Source organism: Oncorhynchus tshawytscha, linkage group LG04, assembly GCF_018296145.1.
Source record: "Oncorhynchus tshawytscha isolate Ot180627B linkage group LG04, Otsh_v2.0, whole genome shotgun sequence".
Lineage (NCBI taxonomy): Eukaryota > Metazoa > Chordata > Actinopteri > Salmoniformes > Salmonidae > Oncorhynchus > Oncorhynchus tshawytscha.
Genome location: NC_056432.1, coordinates 25,924,908 through 25,940,617, shown reverse-complemented (window position 1 = coordinate 25,940,617; position 15,710 = coordinate 25,924,908). Strand labels below are relative to the sequence as shown.

Genomic DNA, 15,710 nt, shown 5'->3' with positions numbered 1-15,710 from the left:
TTTAAGATGCCAACCATACAAATCCTAGAAATATTTTAAAGAAAAAGAAGCTTTTCAATCTTGATCTGTGCCTTGCCATATAAACGATCACACAAACGATCCCTGTGGATATAAAGCATCTGACACTTACAGTAAACATTTGTTTTGTGCCTGCCTTCAATGGAAAGAATAAAAGGATTGAGGACAAAGTATTGATAAAGTACTGTTGATTTTCTTCACTTTTAATTTGGATTTAAAAAAAAAAAAAAAAAAAAAAATGGTAATAGTTTATGCAAAAGTGAAATGTCTACAAGGAAATAGGCACGGAGAATCATGTCTGAGATACATGCCCATGTTGCGCCCTTAAGTTAGCAGGGTAACGGGCACCTCGTTTTTAGTCAGCCATACCATTTCCTTGTCATCAGACCCTTTTTGATACTTGTATTCATTTGATAATGTGATGGATTGTGTTTTATTATATTGTGACTTGCATGGCATCTAATCGCAGTCATGAGCTGTTCTGTTCCTCTCTCCAGAGGCTGTTTTGTATGTAAACTGTATCCTTTCTGTTAGCACTGAGGACAATCTAAGATCTCCTTCAGTCTCAGAGAAGGGAGAGTACAGCTAGACTCTTCCCTCTCAAGATTAATTTTGTTACATCTGGCCAGGGGGACAGCTTGTTGAGAATGAGCAGGTTTTAAAAAAAAAAAAAAAAAAATTAAAATGTGTTTTAAAAAAGTGCATAGTGCTCGGTTATAGCTGTATTGCACATCACTCACCCACAAAATTGTTTAGAAATGCTGATGGCAGTTTTTGGAACTTAACATTAGTTCTTGTTTTTGTCTCATCTGGCATGTACTTAGAAACAGCATAACCTGTCTTTGATACATTCATATTCCAGAGGGATATATCATTCTAGTCTCCCCTTTTTAAGGGATTACTTTATCTTTAGGGACTTTAGGGCTTTTAGTCTGGTCAGGTTATTTATTGATTTTTATATACAAAAGACTATATACATGCATATATATTAATTAATTATAGGGGGATGGAGGGGTAATTTTGTTTAAATGCTTTTATAAACGTAAGTTACTAATGCTACAACACTCACCAACCAACTGAACCTGACACTTGTTTGCATTCACTCTGTTTGTTCAAAACTATTCATATTAAAGGTGGGGGGAGCGATATTTGTGGGCCAGAAGTAATCAAAAGGAAGTGTTTACAGGGAAGGCTGTTGGACTACTTTTTGAATTTGCAGATCGTTCAATTACTTTTTTTTAACTGATTAACTTCAGGTAGTTTATGAACACTGATATAGATTTCCATAGCTTCTCAACCTTTCTCCACTGTGTAATATACAAAAGCAATAACCTTTTTTTAAAGGGGATATATTGGTATCAATGAGACATCTAGTTCTTGGGCTTTCACTTCTCAAACAAAAGCTGAATGTGAGGGAGCTGTAGAACTAAAGTAGGTCGAGGACAATTTGATATAGATTTATTTTTATATATTTTGTGAATCTTTGGATCGGTTAGGTGAAAATGCTCATTAGGTGAGACTGGTATTGCTGGTCTTTTAATTAGGCATCCAAAGCCTAAAACGATCAGTGAACTGAAATGCAAAGCTGAACATGTGATTCCGTCAAACCCCAATGGCACTGGTTTTAAAGTTGCACCTCCATCTGTGTCAAATACTGAAAGGGATTTTGGGCTGCACAGCCACATAGTAGGAGTGGCAATCTGTTTTCATGCTAAAATTTCAAGGTCTTCCCTTTCCCCTCGAGTACTGAGACTATAGTTTTAGCGGGTCAGAGTGGAAGTGGTCAGTACTGCTTTAACTAAATGTTTAGACTGACCTGTTTCATTCTCTTTGATGTGAAACTCCTTGGTCTCTCACATTCTGTGGTATCTGGTTAAGTATGTGGTCATATGGCAAAAAACTAAGTAGAACTCAGGGTTTATACTAGTGTTATAAAGTGGTCACTCTGGGCATACAGCTCGTGTGTAGAATTCAACGTGCACTTATATTCAGGTGGGGAAACAAATCCTCAGTCAGTGGTTCCCAAACATTCTGCCTCAAGGGTCTCACTGAACCCATGTTTTCCATTCCCACTCTGCATGTATGTGACGAGCTTCAATGCTGAGGAACAGGGGAGACCTTTTTAGTTTGGCCTATTGTCCGTCCACCTGCCTCTAGTCCGTTCTACATACAACCCAACTGTGAACCTCAACTCTACTGTTTTGTACAATGATGAAGTAAATGAAGCTAGCTAGAGCTGATGCTTTAACTTTTAACTTGCCATTTCTGAACTTATTTTATAGCATGAAAAATATATTTATTCAAATTATACTTTACTCATAATCATTCTGTGCTGCTTTATTTTGGTTCATAAGCTTGTAAATTGCTTTTTTATGATACTATGAAATGTCAATAGAAAATGTGTTTTTATTTGTAAAATAAAGATGCTCATTTGGCACCCTTGTCCAGTAATTTTATTGTACTAAAGGTGGAGGCGAGCACGTTGTAGGTGAGACATTGTTGGGTGCAGAAACTGCAGATATGACCTCGCCAGCAGAGGGACATCACACACTCCTCATTTGCTGTAGCTACTCTGTTTATTTTACTCTTATCTATCCTGATGTATAGTCACTTTACCCTGCCTTCGAGTACATATCTACCTCAACTTCCTCGTACCTCTGTAGATTGATATGGTACTGGTACTCCCTGAATATAACTCCCTTATTTTATTCTTCTTACAATTTATTTTCTACACCAGTTGTATTTGGCACATGTGACATAACATTTTATTTTTAAAAATGTAGATTTTAGACAAAATGTAGACAAACACTAGCTACATTACCGAATATTTTTTTTATGACAACTAGACCATTTTTTTTTTTTACTGAATTCAAGCAGTCTCTCACTAGCCAGGTTTCCATCCAAACATTTCATGAGGATGAATTACCTGATGCATGAAAAGTCATTACCTGGCTGATGGTAGTGACACAATTTGTTCGTTCGACATGGGATCTTTTTGTGTCGGTAAAATGAATTATGCGAGAAATTACAGTGGAAACAACTTTATGCTCATATTTATAGAATAACCATATCGAAATAAACTTGGAGTCACGCAATGTTGTGGTCCTCCCAATACGACTCGGGAAGCCAAGCAGTTTATTAGGCTACACATGAAATGTTATTAACGTTGTAGTGTCTTAGCTCTTATTACTAATTTATATAACAAGAAAGACTCCGAATACAATAAAATGAACTGTAGCTTCAAAATTACTAAAACTAGTTAGTACAAGAATAACAGAGCAAAAGACTGCGCATGACCAAGGGCGCTCCGCTCTTAAAGGGGACATCAGTAATTAACAGAACATAACAAACTCACAGGGTGGTGAAAGTGCACTTGATATGTTTGATGCTCCTTTAAATGTAGGTAACCTACCCGTACTGTATCTGTAAGGTGTTGGCTAGAGCGCACGTGCCAAGGCCAGAGTGGGCACGTTTGCTATATAACGACAGTTTGTGACAAAACCCATCAGTTGTGTTGAAAATGCGATCAGAACCCATTTAACTTATATTTTTCATTACTACATAGGAAATGTAACCTCAAAAGGTATTTTTATGTGCCCTATGTCATCATGCACAGACGTTTGTCCACAATAAGTCAGTTTGATGGAAACATCTCTATTGGGAAAATTTTATTTTATGTAGATTTTAGAATATTCGCATGAAAATCTGTCGCAAATTGGATGTAAACCTAGCTACTGACTTTTTTTTATCCACAGGCATTGCGGTAATGATTTCTCGCGCAACACAATAGCAAGTGCATCATGCAACACGTTGATCATCTTGTGCATGCTGTTATCATTCGTAGGTGGGCCTACTAACAACATCCACATGATGGCTTGCATAGGTGGAAATAACAACCTGAACTGTAAAATGGATTAGACACCAACCTAGATAAATATTTAATAATTTGGGTCAATTGTCCTCTTGCCATGAACTTCTGTTTGAAACGCTTAGATAACCATACACAGTAGCTTGTAACATGGTCAGTTGGGAGATAAGGGCCTTAGGTCAAGCTCTGCAGCCACTTTTTCCATCTTCTCCAGTTCATGGCCAATATGTAAAATGTCTGCCCTCATGGACACCAGTGCAGTTTCATTGTTTGCAGATCCTCCCACGCTGTGGTTCTTCTGCACCACCAGTGTGCAGTCATCACCAGGCAGCTTGTACTCCATCCTCCTGGCCCTTGTCCAGCTGCCATAACTCTGGATCCCTGCCAGCTCCAGGAAGGCCTTCATGGCCTCAGTGCTGCTGCAGCTCTCCTGATCTCTCACTGGGACCCCTAAGCAGTGAGCCAGGTGCTGGATGATGGGAGTGTGGCCAGTCAGCTCCCTGTACTGGGGTGCAGGAGGACAGGGCTGACCCTGGATCTGTCCTATCTCTGGAATAGAAAGGGGGTTGTCCTCACAGCCCTTTGGCCCTTCTGTTTCATCTCTATCCACACATAGCTTCTCTCCCCAGACTGTAGAGGGACATCCAGAGCCAGCAGCCTGACTCTCTGGCTCTGGTGGCATATTGTTGGAAGAGTATGGATTGTTACCTATGATCATTCTCCACTGACTGCCCTGTTTGCTTAGCCAGGTCTGCTGAGAAGCCAGGTGGAAGCTCTCTGTGTCGTAGTAATGCTCTCTAATGGTGACCTCTTCGATACACCGTGCCCCCTTCTCCTGCAGCCGTGCCTCGGTCTTCTCTCCCAGCTTGTACTGCAGCTCCACGTTCACCCTGATGGACCCCCGGGGTCCCACCTCTTCACCTGTTCCTGCTAGTGGTCTGTTCAACATCTAGCAAAGCAAGAGCCACACCAAGAGGTTCTGATAAGAGGAATCAGTGGTGCACCATCTCATAGTACAGCACAGATTGATTACATGCCAGTTTTAAGCAGATTCAGTGTATGTTACAAATGGGCAAATATACTGTATATCTTGTGATGGTGGAATTATCATTTTAAGTTATACAGAATTTTATTCTGGGTTGATATGGTTACAGCAGTTGTCTTACCTCTACCGCAGAGATCCTCAGCTTGAAGCACGAAGGAGAACCTGTCTGCCGTCCTCAGCTCACACACAGAATGAAGGTTTGTTGTTTTTAACCGTTTGAGCCTCTGCTGCTGGGTGACTAGAACCTATGTCGAATGAGCTAATGGCAGTCATGGCGTTATTAGAGTTTATAGTGAGTCCAAGCCACTGCCTTCTGGTGTTTAGTGTTTATGGATACTGCTTTGGTTGTCATGGAGGTCAGCTTATCTTCCCTGCATTATCCGTCACCATGATATAATCTTTATTTACATAGCTATATATGCATGTCTCCTCCCCTGTGTGTCTCTTGTGCTCCTCTCATTCTATCAGTGTGGCAGGTAGCCTAGTGGTTAGATCATTGGACTAGTAACCAGAAGGTTGCAAGATCGAATCCCTGAGCTGACAAGATAAAAATCTGTCGTTCTGCACCTGACCAAGGCAGTTAACCCACTGTTCCTAGGCCATCATCGAAAATAAGAATTTGTTCTTAACTGCCTAGTTAAATAGAACAGTGATCAGTAACCATGGTATTGTTTGTCTGATGTGTTGACAAAGCCACCAGAGGGTGCTAGAGAATTAACATGAATGGCAGTGCCCTGTTGATGTAGAATTGCAGCATACCTGTATGTCAGTAGTGTATGCAACTTTACTTACTATGCATTGATTGAGGAGAGCAACAGGAGAGATTTCATGCTATTATCCGCTTGTTGTTTATGAAGGTGCACAGGACCATGATCAGGAGAGGATCGGTCAGGAAAAACTCCTGGCCCTATAGGCTACTCTTCCTCTTGTGGTTTTATTAAGCCTAGTTATATATATTACACTTCAAAGGCAGCATGACAAGGTGAAAGACATAGCCCGAATGTTGATGCTCTTCATTTCTATATTGATGTCATTGAGTAGCCTATTTAGAGGAGGATATGAGGTTACACTAGAAATTATCTTTGATTTTAAAGTGGTTGCATGTGGATAGACTTACTGCTCTCTTTTCTGTTTGAGTCCAGAGGAGGAGGAGATGGCACTGATTTAAGTATTCAAGATCAGAGACTAGGAAGATTACATAATTTACTATTCACTCGGTACAATACTTATTAAACAGATAGTCCTATTAGTTTTGTACTTCAATTTCCTTTGTTTAGCTTTTAAAATATATGGATGCTGATGGTGAAATGCAGTATCAATTTGTTTCCTAAATAGCAGGATAACATAACCAGAAGCAGCTAAAAACCTGAGTTTGTGGAATCTCATTCACTGAGCTTTTGGTTAAGGAGCCATGCTGGCATTGAGCTGTCCCACATTACTCTGACTCTAAGTAACACAAAGTACATTTACTACCAGCAGCCCGTTTTCCTTCTCAGACTCTAGTTGAATGTTCTGTTTAATGTTCTGCAGTGTTATTGCTGCTGGCCCCATAGTGTTAAAATATGCATCTGCAGGGGGAGATATACAGCTGTGCTACAGCTAGAGGCCCATGCAGACAGTGTTAGTGTTTTGTGAGCTTGGGTCCAAATTGTTCATCTGGGAATGAATTGGACTAAAATGGAGTAAATGGCAGGGAGGCCTCCCCACATCTATCATCTGGGTTTAAATGGTTCTCTATCACTTTTACAGCAGTGGGTTTCACAGTTGTCAGCAGTGGATATCCCACAGTTTGTATTCAATAGTTTTCCAGTGTTTAATTGCTAAAAAATGTGTTTCTACTCAGCCTAGTAGTCTTGGGAGTACATTGTTTTGAAGTGGATAAAGATTTGTATCTTAATTTACATCTACTGTTCTAGCTTATTTTATTAGTGATGCTCTACATATGCCATACCACAAGGCCACATATTATGTAAATGTATTCAATCTTAATTATATGGTTTGAAAATTGAGGCCTATTCTCATCTGAGTGTGCTGACTCCATTGTAACTTTCTTTACCATAGAAGGGTTTGGCAACCCTGAAAATGTGTACAGTAAAAGTATGATTTTTATTTTGTTTATGCTTTGGCATTATATTATGAAATATCATCACTGTTTAATTATATGTCAGCACCAGTCCATTTGACAAAATATATTGAACAAAAATATAATCACAACATGTAAAGTGTTGATCCCATGTTTCATGAGCTGAAATAAAAGATCCCAGAAATATTCCATATGCACAAAAAAGCGTATTTCTCTCAAACTATGTGCAGAAATTTGTTTACATCCCTGTAAGTGAGCATTTGCCAAGATAATCCCTCCACCTGACAGGTGTCGCGTATCAAGAAGCTGAGTAAACAGCATGATTATTACACAGGTGCACCTTGTGCTGGGGGGGCAATGGAAGGCCACTAAAATGTACAGTTTTGTCACACAACACAATGCCACAGATGTTTTCAAGTTTTGAGGGAGCATGCAATTGGCATGCTGACTGCAAGAATGTCCACCAGAGCTGTTGCCAGATAATTTTATGTTAATTTCTCTACCATAAGTCACCTCCAATGTTGTTTTAGAAAATTTGGCAGTATGTCCAACCGGTCTCACAACCACAGACCACATGATACCACGCAAGCCCATTACCTCCACATCCGGCTTATTCACCTGCGGGATCGTCTGAGACCAGCCCCCCAGACAGCTGATGGAACTGAGAAGTATTTATGTCTGTAATAAAACCCTTTTGTGGGGAAAAACTCATTCTGATTGGCTGGGCCTGGCTCCCCAGTAGGTCGGCCTGGCTCCCAAGTGGATGGGCCGATGTCCTCCCAGGCCCACCCCTGGCTGCGCCCCTGCTCAGTCATGTGAAATCCATAGATTAGTGCCTAATACATTTATTTCAATTGTCTGATTTCCTTATATGAACTGAAACTAAAATCAATGACATTGTTGCATGTTGCATTTATATTTTTGTTCAGTATAGATGTAAATGTGTTTTTAGTCATAGTTGAGGTTGCATACTAAGTCAGTTAATAGATAATAAAATGGATAGTGTCGTAGCAGTAAAAGTTTATCCTGAAATAACACTTTAAATCGCTCTGTGCAGTGAAATATAAGATTAAAACGCATCACACAATGAAAGTCCAGGAAACCCTGTAATGGTGTGTTATTTAGCTAACAGCTGTGATTTAAATAACCTAAGCACACACTCTGAGTGTGATGTACTAGCCATGGTTGGTCTAAACATTACGTACTGTAAACATTATGTTTGGATCTATCAGACCTGCTCAAGCTAGCTATCCAGGCCTGGGTTACAGTGAATGGCAGTTGTGGTTGGGTCTCCCTATTAGTCACTTACGATTCCATCGTGTCTTTCATTAGATTTCTTTTGTCCAATTTTATTTATGAGATCAGTATACAAGTCTTTTTTTATTGTATTATTATTCCAGCTTTCGGCTCAAAGATGAGTAGGCATTATAGACCTACTGTATGTATTGTTATAGTAGCTTAATCATGGAACAACTGGCAGGGTATGTAGCCAGTGTATTATGGAGTTGGATTTATGTTTGGCTGACATTTTAAAATATTTCTTTCAGGACCTCAGAGGAACAGTAAATAGGGTTCTAGCAGTTCTGTCACGGATTTCCTCCTCTTCATCTGAAGAGGAGAGGCGAAACGGATCAGAGGACCAATATGCGGCGTGGTAAGTGTCCATGGTAAATCTTTAATAAAGAAAATACTGACACTGTATACAAAACAATAAACAAATGACAACCGTGAAGCTACAACATAGACAATCACCCACAAACAAACAGTGCAACCCAGGCTACCTAGTATGATTCTCAATCAGAGACAACTAATGACACCTGCCTCTGATTGAGAACCATACTAGGCCGAAACATAGAAATGCCCCAAAACATAGAAAAACAAACATAGACTGCCCACCCAACTCACGCCCTGACCAACTAAATAAATACAAAACAAAGGAGATAAAGGTCAGAACGTGACAGTACCCCCAAAGGTGCGGACTCCGGCCGCAAAACCTTGACCTATAGGGGAGGGTCTGTGTGGGCGTCTGTCCGCGGTGGCGGCTCTGGCGCAGGACGCGGACCCCACTTCACCATTGTCTTAGTCCGCCTTATTGTCCGCCTCAGTGGCTTTCTCACCATGGCCACCCTCTCAATGACCCCACTGGACAGAGGGGCAGAAGCTCTGGACAGAGGGGCAGAAGCTCTGGACAGAGGGGCAGAAGCTCTGGACAGAGGGGCAGAAGCTCTGGACAGAGGGGCAGAAGCTCTGGCGCCTCTGGGCTGACGGGCTCTGGCGCCTCAGACTCCGGCAGCGGCGCCGGACAGGCGGGAGACTCCGGCAGCAGCGCCGGACAGGAGGGAGGCTCCGGAGAGGCGGGAGGCTCCGGCAGCGGCGCCGGACAGGCGGGAGGCTCCGGCAGCGGCGCCGGACAGGCGGGAGGCTCCGGCAGCGGCGCCGGACAGGCGGGAGGCTCCGGCAGCGGCGCCGGACAGGCGGGAGGCTCCGGCAGCGGCGCCGGACAGGCGGGAGGCTCCGGCAGCGGCGCCGGACAGGCGGGAGGCTCCGGAGAGGCGGGAGGCTCCGGCAGCGGCGCCGGACAGGCGGGAGGCTCCGGCAACGGCGCCGGACAGGCGGGAGGCTCCGGCGCCGGACAGGCGGGAGGCTCCGGCAGCGGCGCCGGACAGGCGGGAGGCTCCGGCAGCAGCGCCGGACAGACAGGACCACCTGCAGGGAGGAGACAGAGAGACAGCCTGGTGCGTGGGGCTGCCACAGGAACCACCAGGCTGGGGAGACCCTCAGGAGGCTTGGTGTTAGGAGGCACCTGAAGGACCGGGCTGTGGGGGAGCACTGGAGCTCTGGTGCGCAACCTTGGCACCACTTCCCCAGGCTGGACAACTACTCTAGCCCGGACCCTCCAGAGTGCAGGCACAGGTTGAACCGGGCTGTGGGTAAGCATGGGAGATCTAGTGCTTACTACACGCACCTCTCCCTTAGGCTCCACTCCCACATTCGCCCGACACGAGCGGAGTGCAGGCAGAGGACGCACTGCACCCTCCCAGCGCCCCGGAGACACAGCACGCAGAGCCGGCGCAGGATAACCTGGACCAAAACTGCGTACCGGCGACCAGACCCACTGAGCAGGCACCATACGCCCTGGCTCAATGCCCACACTCGCATGGCACTTTCGGGGCTGCCCTATAGCGCACCGGGCTATGGGCACGCACTGGCGACACCGTGCGCTTAACCGCATAACACGGTGCCTGACCAGTAATGCGCTGCTTATAATAAGCACGAGGAGTGAGCTCAGGTCTGCTACCTGGCTTAGTACCACACCTCGTCTGCCCCCCAAAAACAATTTGGGGCTGCCTCTCGTACCTGTCGCACTGCTGTGCTGCCTCCTCATATCGCCGCCGCTCAGCTTTCGCTGCCTCCAGCTCTGATTTCGGACGGCGATGTTTCCCAGCCTGTGCCCAGGGTCCCTCTCCGTTCAGTATCTCCTCCCATGTCCAGGAGTCCTGTGATGCTGGCCGCTGTTGTTGCTGCTGCTGCTGCTGTCGTCGCTGCTGTTTACCACGCCGCTTGGTCCGAGTTGGGTGGGTGATTCTGTCACGGATTTCCTCCTCTTCATCTGAAGAGGAGAGGCGAAACGGATCAGAGGACCAATATGCGGCGTGGTAAGTGTCCATGGTAAATCTTTAATAAAGAAAATACTGACACTGTATACAAAACAATAAACAAATGACAACCGTGAAGCTACAACATAGACAATCACCCACAAACAAACAGTGCAACCCAGGCTACCTAAGTATGATTCTCAATCAGAGACAACTAATGACACCTGCCTCTGATTGAGAACCATACTAGGCCGAAACATAGAAATGCCCCAAAACATAGAAAAACAAACATAGACTGCCCACCCAACTCACGCCCTGACCAACTAAATAAATACAAAACAAAGGAAATAAAGGTCAGAACGTGACAAGTTCTTTATGACATGGTAAAACACTATACCAGGAGACTAGGAGACTCATATTGACTAAAATGTATGTATTTTCTCTGGGTAATTTGTGACATCTTAATTCAAAACTCATCATCTGGTCATCTGGATTTGACGGGATGGAAAGTGGGACTTCCAATGTTAAAAGTAAAACAATCATATGCTAATTAAGTACATTATATAAATATTTTCGATTCAGATGTAGCTTTATGATAAAAATCCTTGATAACCCCATAACAGGGGAATAGGCCTACACCTCCCTTCGTATTGAATACCTCATTTTGGTCTGTTTTTTTTTTTTTAACTATCTCTGGACTCTGACTGTGCAGTTTTATAACAATGTTATTGCATATCTCCTGTGGCCCATACTGACGAACTCTCACTGTTAGAGCACAGCATAGCTTTTGTGCCTCCAGTCTTTCATTGGAGAATGTGGCCAAATATGGAAGACATGAAAGGCTAAGTAGTATCCATGCATGAATCCATGTTCTGCTTATCAGTGTTCGAGCTCTGCCCAAGCCTAAGGAGTATAAGAAATAGCCATTGGGCCTAGATGTTAAATTGCGGTTGGCCTTTTCCAGTACAGTATGTTTATGGGTCCTGCTGGTGCAATATTTCTGATGGCACTTAATGAAGGGGTTCATTTCTCTGGTTATTCCACTTTGATAGTTGGTGACATTACAAAGGTGTCTTGATTTCATAAACCTGATGTTAGCACTTTTTCCAGTCACATTTTCCATATTTTTCTGAAACCACATTTTATTTGTCATTTTCAGATGTGTACTTGTTGTTGTTCAGTGGAACAGGCATTACTTATGGCCTTCTTAACAGGAGGACTGGTTGTGCTGAAATTATAGGCATGATGCCACCCTCCAATTTTGCCTGTTACATCCTTATTAGACCTCTATTCAATGTGGCTCTATTGGTTCACCCCATTCCTGTCTTTAGTACTATCTTAAGATGTATATGTATCATCAGTACATGCATGATAACATTGAAGTGGCTGTGAAGGTTTGTGTTAGTACCATAGTAAAGTAGATAGAAAGCATCACTCTAATAGTGATCTACCATGTCATAAATTCACGGAGTTAATATTTTGAGACAATTAGTCATTGATATTGCATGAATGAAAGCTGTAAATGTTAGGTATGAACAAGGAACAAGGGACAGTACTAACAGTATTTCTTCGCCTTTGACAGACAGAGTTATTGCAGCAATGTGCAAAAAAATCATGAATGGTTCACTGATGTGAATTCACATCTAAAGATATGAGCTCATTCACCACTGGCACATTAAAACATCACTTTGATTGGAAGATAGGCTGTACAGTTTAAATTAGCTGTTGAATTAAAACCATTGTTTAACCGCTCTGTGTCAACTTACACGTTTTGCCTGAATTGCCCAAACCCTCACAACTGCAAATATATGTTTGACTGATGTTGGGATGTCACGCAAACCCAAAGATGGAGTGGAATGTTATTGTCCATTTTTTTAGTTAACATGTTATTGTTATTTATTGTAGCATATGTTTAACTTTTCTCAGACCATTTCCACAATTACACAAATTCCAACCCCATTGGGAATAGATACTGATGTAGGCTATTAAACGATTTGGAAATGTTGAATCCCATGTCATCATAACCATATGTCAGCTGTGCCCCAGAATCATGTAGCCCACATCACGCCAACCATTTGCACAATACCCTTGTGTAGGGGTGGATGACCTCACTTGCTTTCGTAAGAGTGCATTTCAGACTACTTATCATTTTTACATGACAGAATAAGAGGGTAAGATGGAGACGCCTCCATCTCTCCCTCACATTCCATCAGGTAGGCCTAATTTACAACTGTATTATACTGTAATAGAAACACTTTGACCAAAGGACTGATTTTTGGCTTCTACAGCATCTCTTCCTGTAGATGCTTATAGTGATGATGGCTGGTGAATCAATGAATGTGTGACCTGTTGATTTGTTGTCTTAATTTCATGCATAGGCTATTCCATTTCCTGCAAGTCAGTTTATGGCTGATGAGAGACATATTTACAACAAAATGCAAAATAAATAAGGAGTAATCTCTTAAAACCACTAAGATTATTTACCTCCTGCTACATTTGTGCTAGGTTTGTAATGGTGTGCTTAGATGTTCCCAGTAAGGTATACAAGTTGTTTTTTAAATGTTTCAGACAGTACGACCCACAGTCCCCTAACAGTACGACCCTAAAGTATTAGTCCTCACTGGACCTGTCCAGGTCAGAGCATTTGCCCGTGTCAAATTATAAATGTAGTCCATAAATCTGATTCAGTCTGAAGTTTATGAGTTGCTCAAACACTGTCTGCATTACCTCAGTGACTGGGTGTAGTAAAAGCTACAGCCCTCCTGGCTCTGTACAGGCTGGGATGGAGAGAACCATGGGCTGCGCGTAAGTTTCCAACATTTCCAGGTAACCCGCAGACCTTCAGCTGTGTGGCACTGCTGTCAAGACCCATAGCACATTCATGTTGCTTCAGTCCCTATTAGCTGCATGCAACCTGCTGGGTTACAGTGTGACAGAAAACAGCAGCACTTTCTGCTCTAAAACGGATACTTTGGACATTGAAATAGGTCAAGAAAAGGGTTCCATACATGGTCTTACACTGTAGATCTTGTATCCTCTCTTTTTCCACATTCCTGGAATTCATGTGATCATTTTACAAGTGTTATTTCCATTTCATGGGAGATGTGGTTCATGCGTTTTATTGGACTTGCAACTGTCATGGGAATACTTGTGAAAACGGGATTTAGTACAACAATGTGCTCAATGTTAGCAACAGACTAAGAGGTGATTGCAAATTCTTGTGACAAATATATTTGTTTTATCTGTAACATGTCGGTATACCATTGAAAAGTCACCTCTAAAGGGTACAACAACAGTGTACACTATATCTATGTCCTAACCTCTCTTCTCCTTTTGGTCATCAGGCGTCAGTTAGCATGATTGGGCTAAAGGTAATAGTTAAAGCAGGCACACTGATGACAAAAACAAAGCGTTCCTTCGGACTTTTCTAATACAGGGAAAGCCAGCACAGTGCTACAGACAGGTCACCCTGTGGAAGTTAAAAACGTGGAAAAATACTGACATCATACACACCCAAAATCTGGAAGGGAACAAACAACTGAAGACAGGAGCTGCACAGAGGTCAATAAATCATTGAGTTTATTGAGGATGTAAGGAAGTGGGATGAAAGCAGAGTCTCAGTATTAGAATTAAATGCACTTTAAACTTGTCATATTTTATTGTGAATGCTTATATGAAGCCATATAATGCATTAATAGCTGTCTCGTTCTGAAAGGTTGATACTTTTCCTGGAACTGAATGACCTATGCTCTCTTTAATCTCTGTCATTTAGATCTCCAGATAGACTTGGATCACAAGACATGGTAGGACTGTAAGAGGTTGCTTTCTGCATCACACCCTGCTCTAACTTTTAGAAGAAGTATACGATTGAATTAAACCCGGGACAGAGTTTCCACACAGAAAAGTGCACAGAAGTGGGTTGGAAGAACTTGAAACAGTGGTCATGGCATCAGTTTTTACCCCAGGCTTAAAAGCTATTAGTAGATCTACACATCACCACAATTTGAAGCTCAGTTCCATGGTTTTGGTCTTAGGGAAAGCTGAATTATTCCACATTTGATACCAATGAATGCAATAAACAACTAAGAATATTTCATCTTCAACCAGCTATACTGTATTAGCCTATATACTATGTGTGACTCTGTTTTTAAATGTTTCCAATGACTACCACATTGATGATAATACTTCTGTGACAATAATTTGGTTTGGTTTGGATATACATATGGAACAATATATCAGTTAGGTTTTTATTGCAATCACAATCTATTATTATAATTATTCTATCCATGTTGTTTTAAATTGTGTTTTTGCTGACTTGCAATAAGTCAGTGAAGTGTACCATTCTGCTCACTATTCAGCGACATGCTGTATGCCACCTCTATGGGAAAAGCTCTGCTCCATGTCAAAGCCAGTCTCCTTTTCCCAGGCTGATGTACATTATAGGTTTATTTGGCTATATATGAAAATAAAGGTCAAAGAAATAGACAGTCTCTAATATTACCAGACTATGGCTGAGGAATGTTCTTCACATGGTTCAATTAAGAGTGGAATATGGTACCCTTTGGCTTCATTTCAAATTTCTATATGAAAATAGGCACATAACATCAGAGTACTTTGCAGTAAATGATCTTGGTAAAGTTGTGAGGCCTATAGACTTTCTTGACAGAGGCCTCCTTCAACAACTACTGATGCCTGATGCCTCTCAACAATATGCCTATGAGAACACATTGTCCATGCATGTCTCAATCTGTGGTCTCTCTAAATGACCCCATTACTGTCTGCCATGCCAGCTTTGACATATTTATTTTACATTGTGCTGCATTAATGCTTTCAGATTTCATATGGGCATTTCTTTGTTGCATTTTTGGGAAAACATTTAAACATAAGCCTAACTATGTTCTACACCAGTGAAACACCAACAGAACATACCTGTGCTGGTAGATCAATTGCTCCTCAGTTTCGCTGAAACATTGCCTCAGATCAGAACCTGTCTGCAAATGCTGTATCATACCATGATTGTTGTCGCAAAAAAACAGGCCCCTCGTCAGCTTGATTCTGCCTTCACTAGCGTGCTCAGCTAAGACTCTACTGGACTGCAGG

General features: G+C 42.3%; 1 protein-coding gene across 1 annotated transcript; it reads right to left on the bottom strand.

The window, feature by feature from the left end:
• Positions 1-3,124: 3,124 nt before the first annotated feature.
• On the bottom strand, positions 3,125-5,235 carry si:dkey-191c17.2 (uncharacterized protein LOC100005628 homolog). The gene is made up of 2 exons (XM_024419462.2): positions 5,053-5,235; positions 3,125-4,835 (listed from the first exon to the last, which is right to left on the bottom strand). The coding sequence occupies exon 2, from the start codon at positions 4,833-4,835 to the stop codon at positions 4,041-4,043; it is 795 nt and encodes a 264-aa protein (XP_024275230.1). The 5' UTR covers positions 5,053-5,235; the 3' UTR covers positions 3,125-4,040.
• Between the last annotated feature and the right edge of the window lie 10,475 nt (positions 5,236-15,710).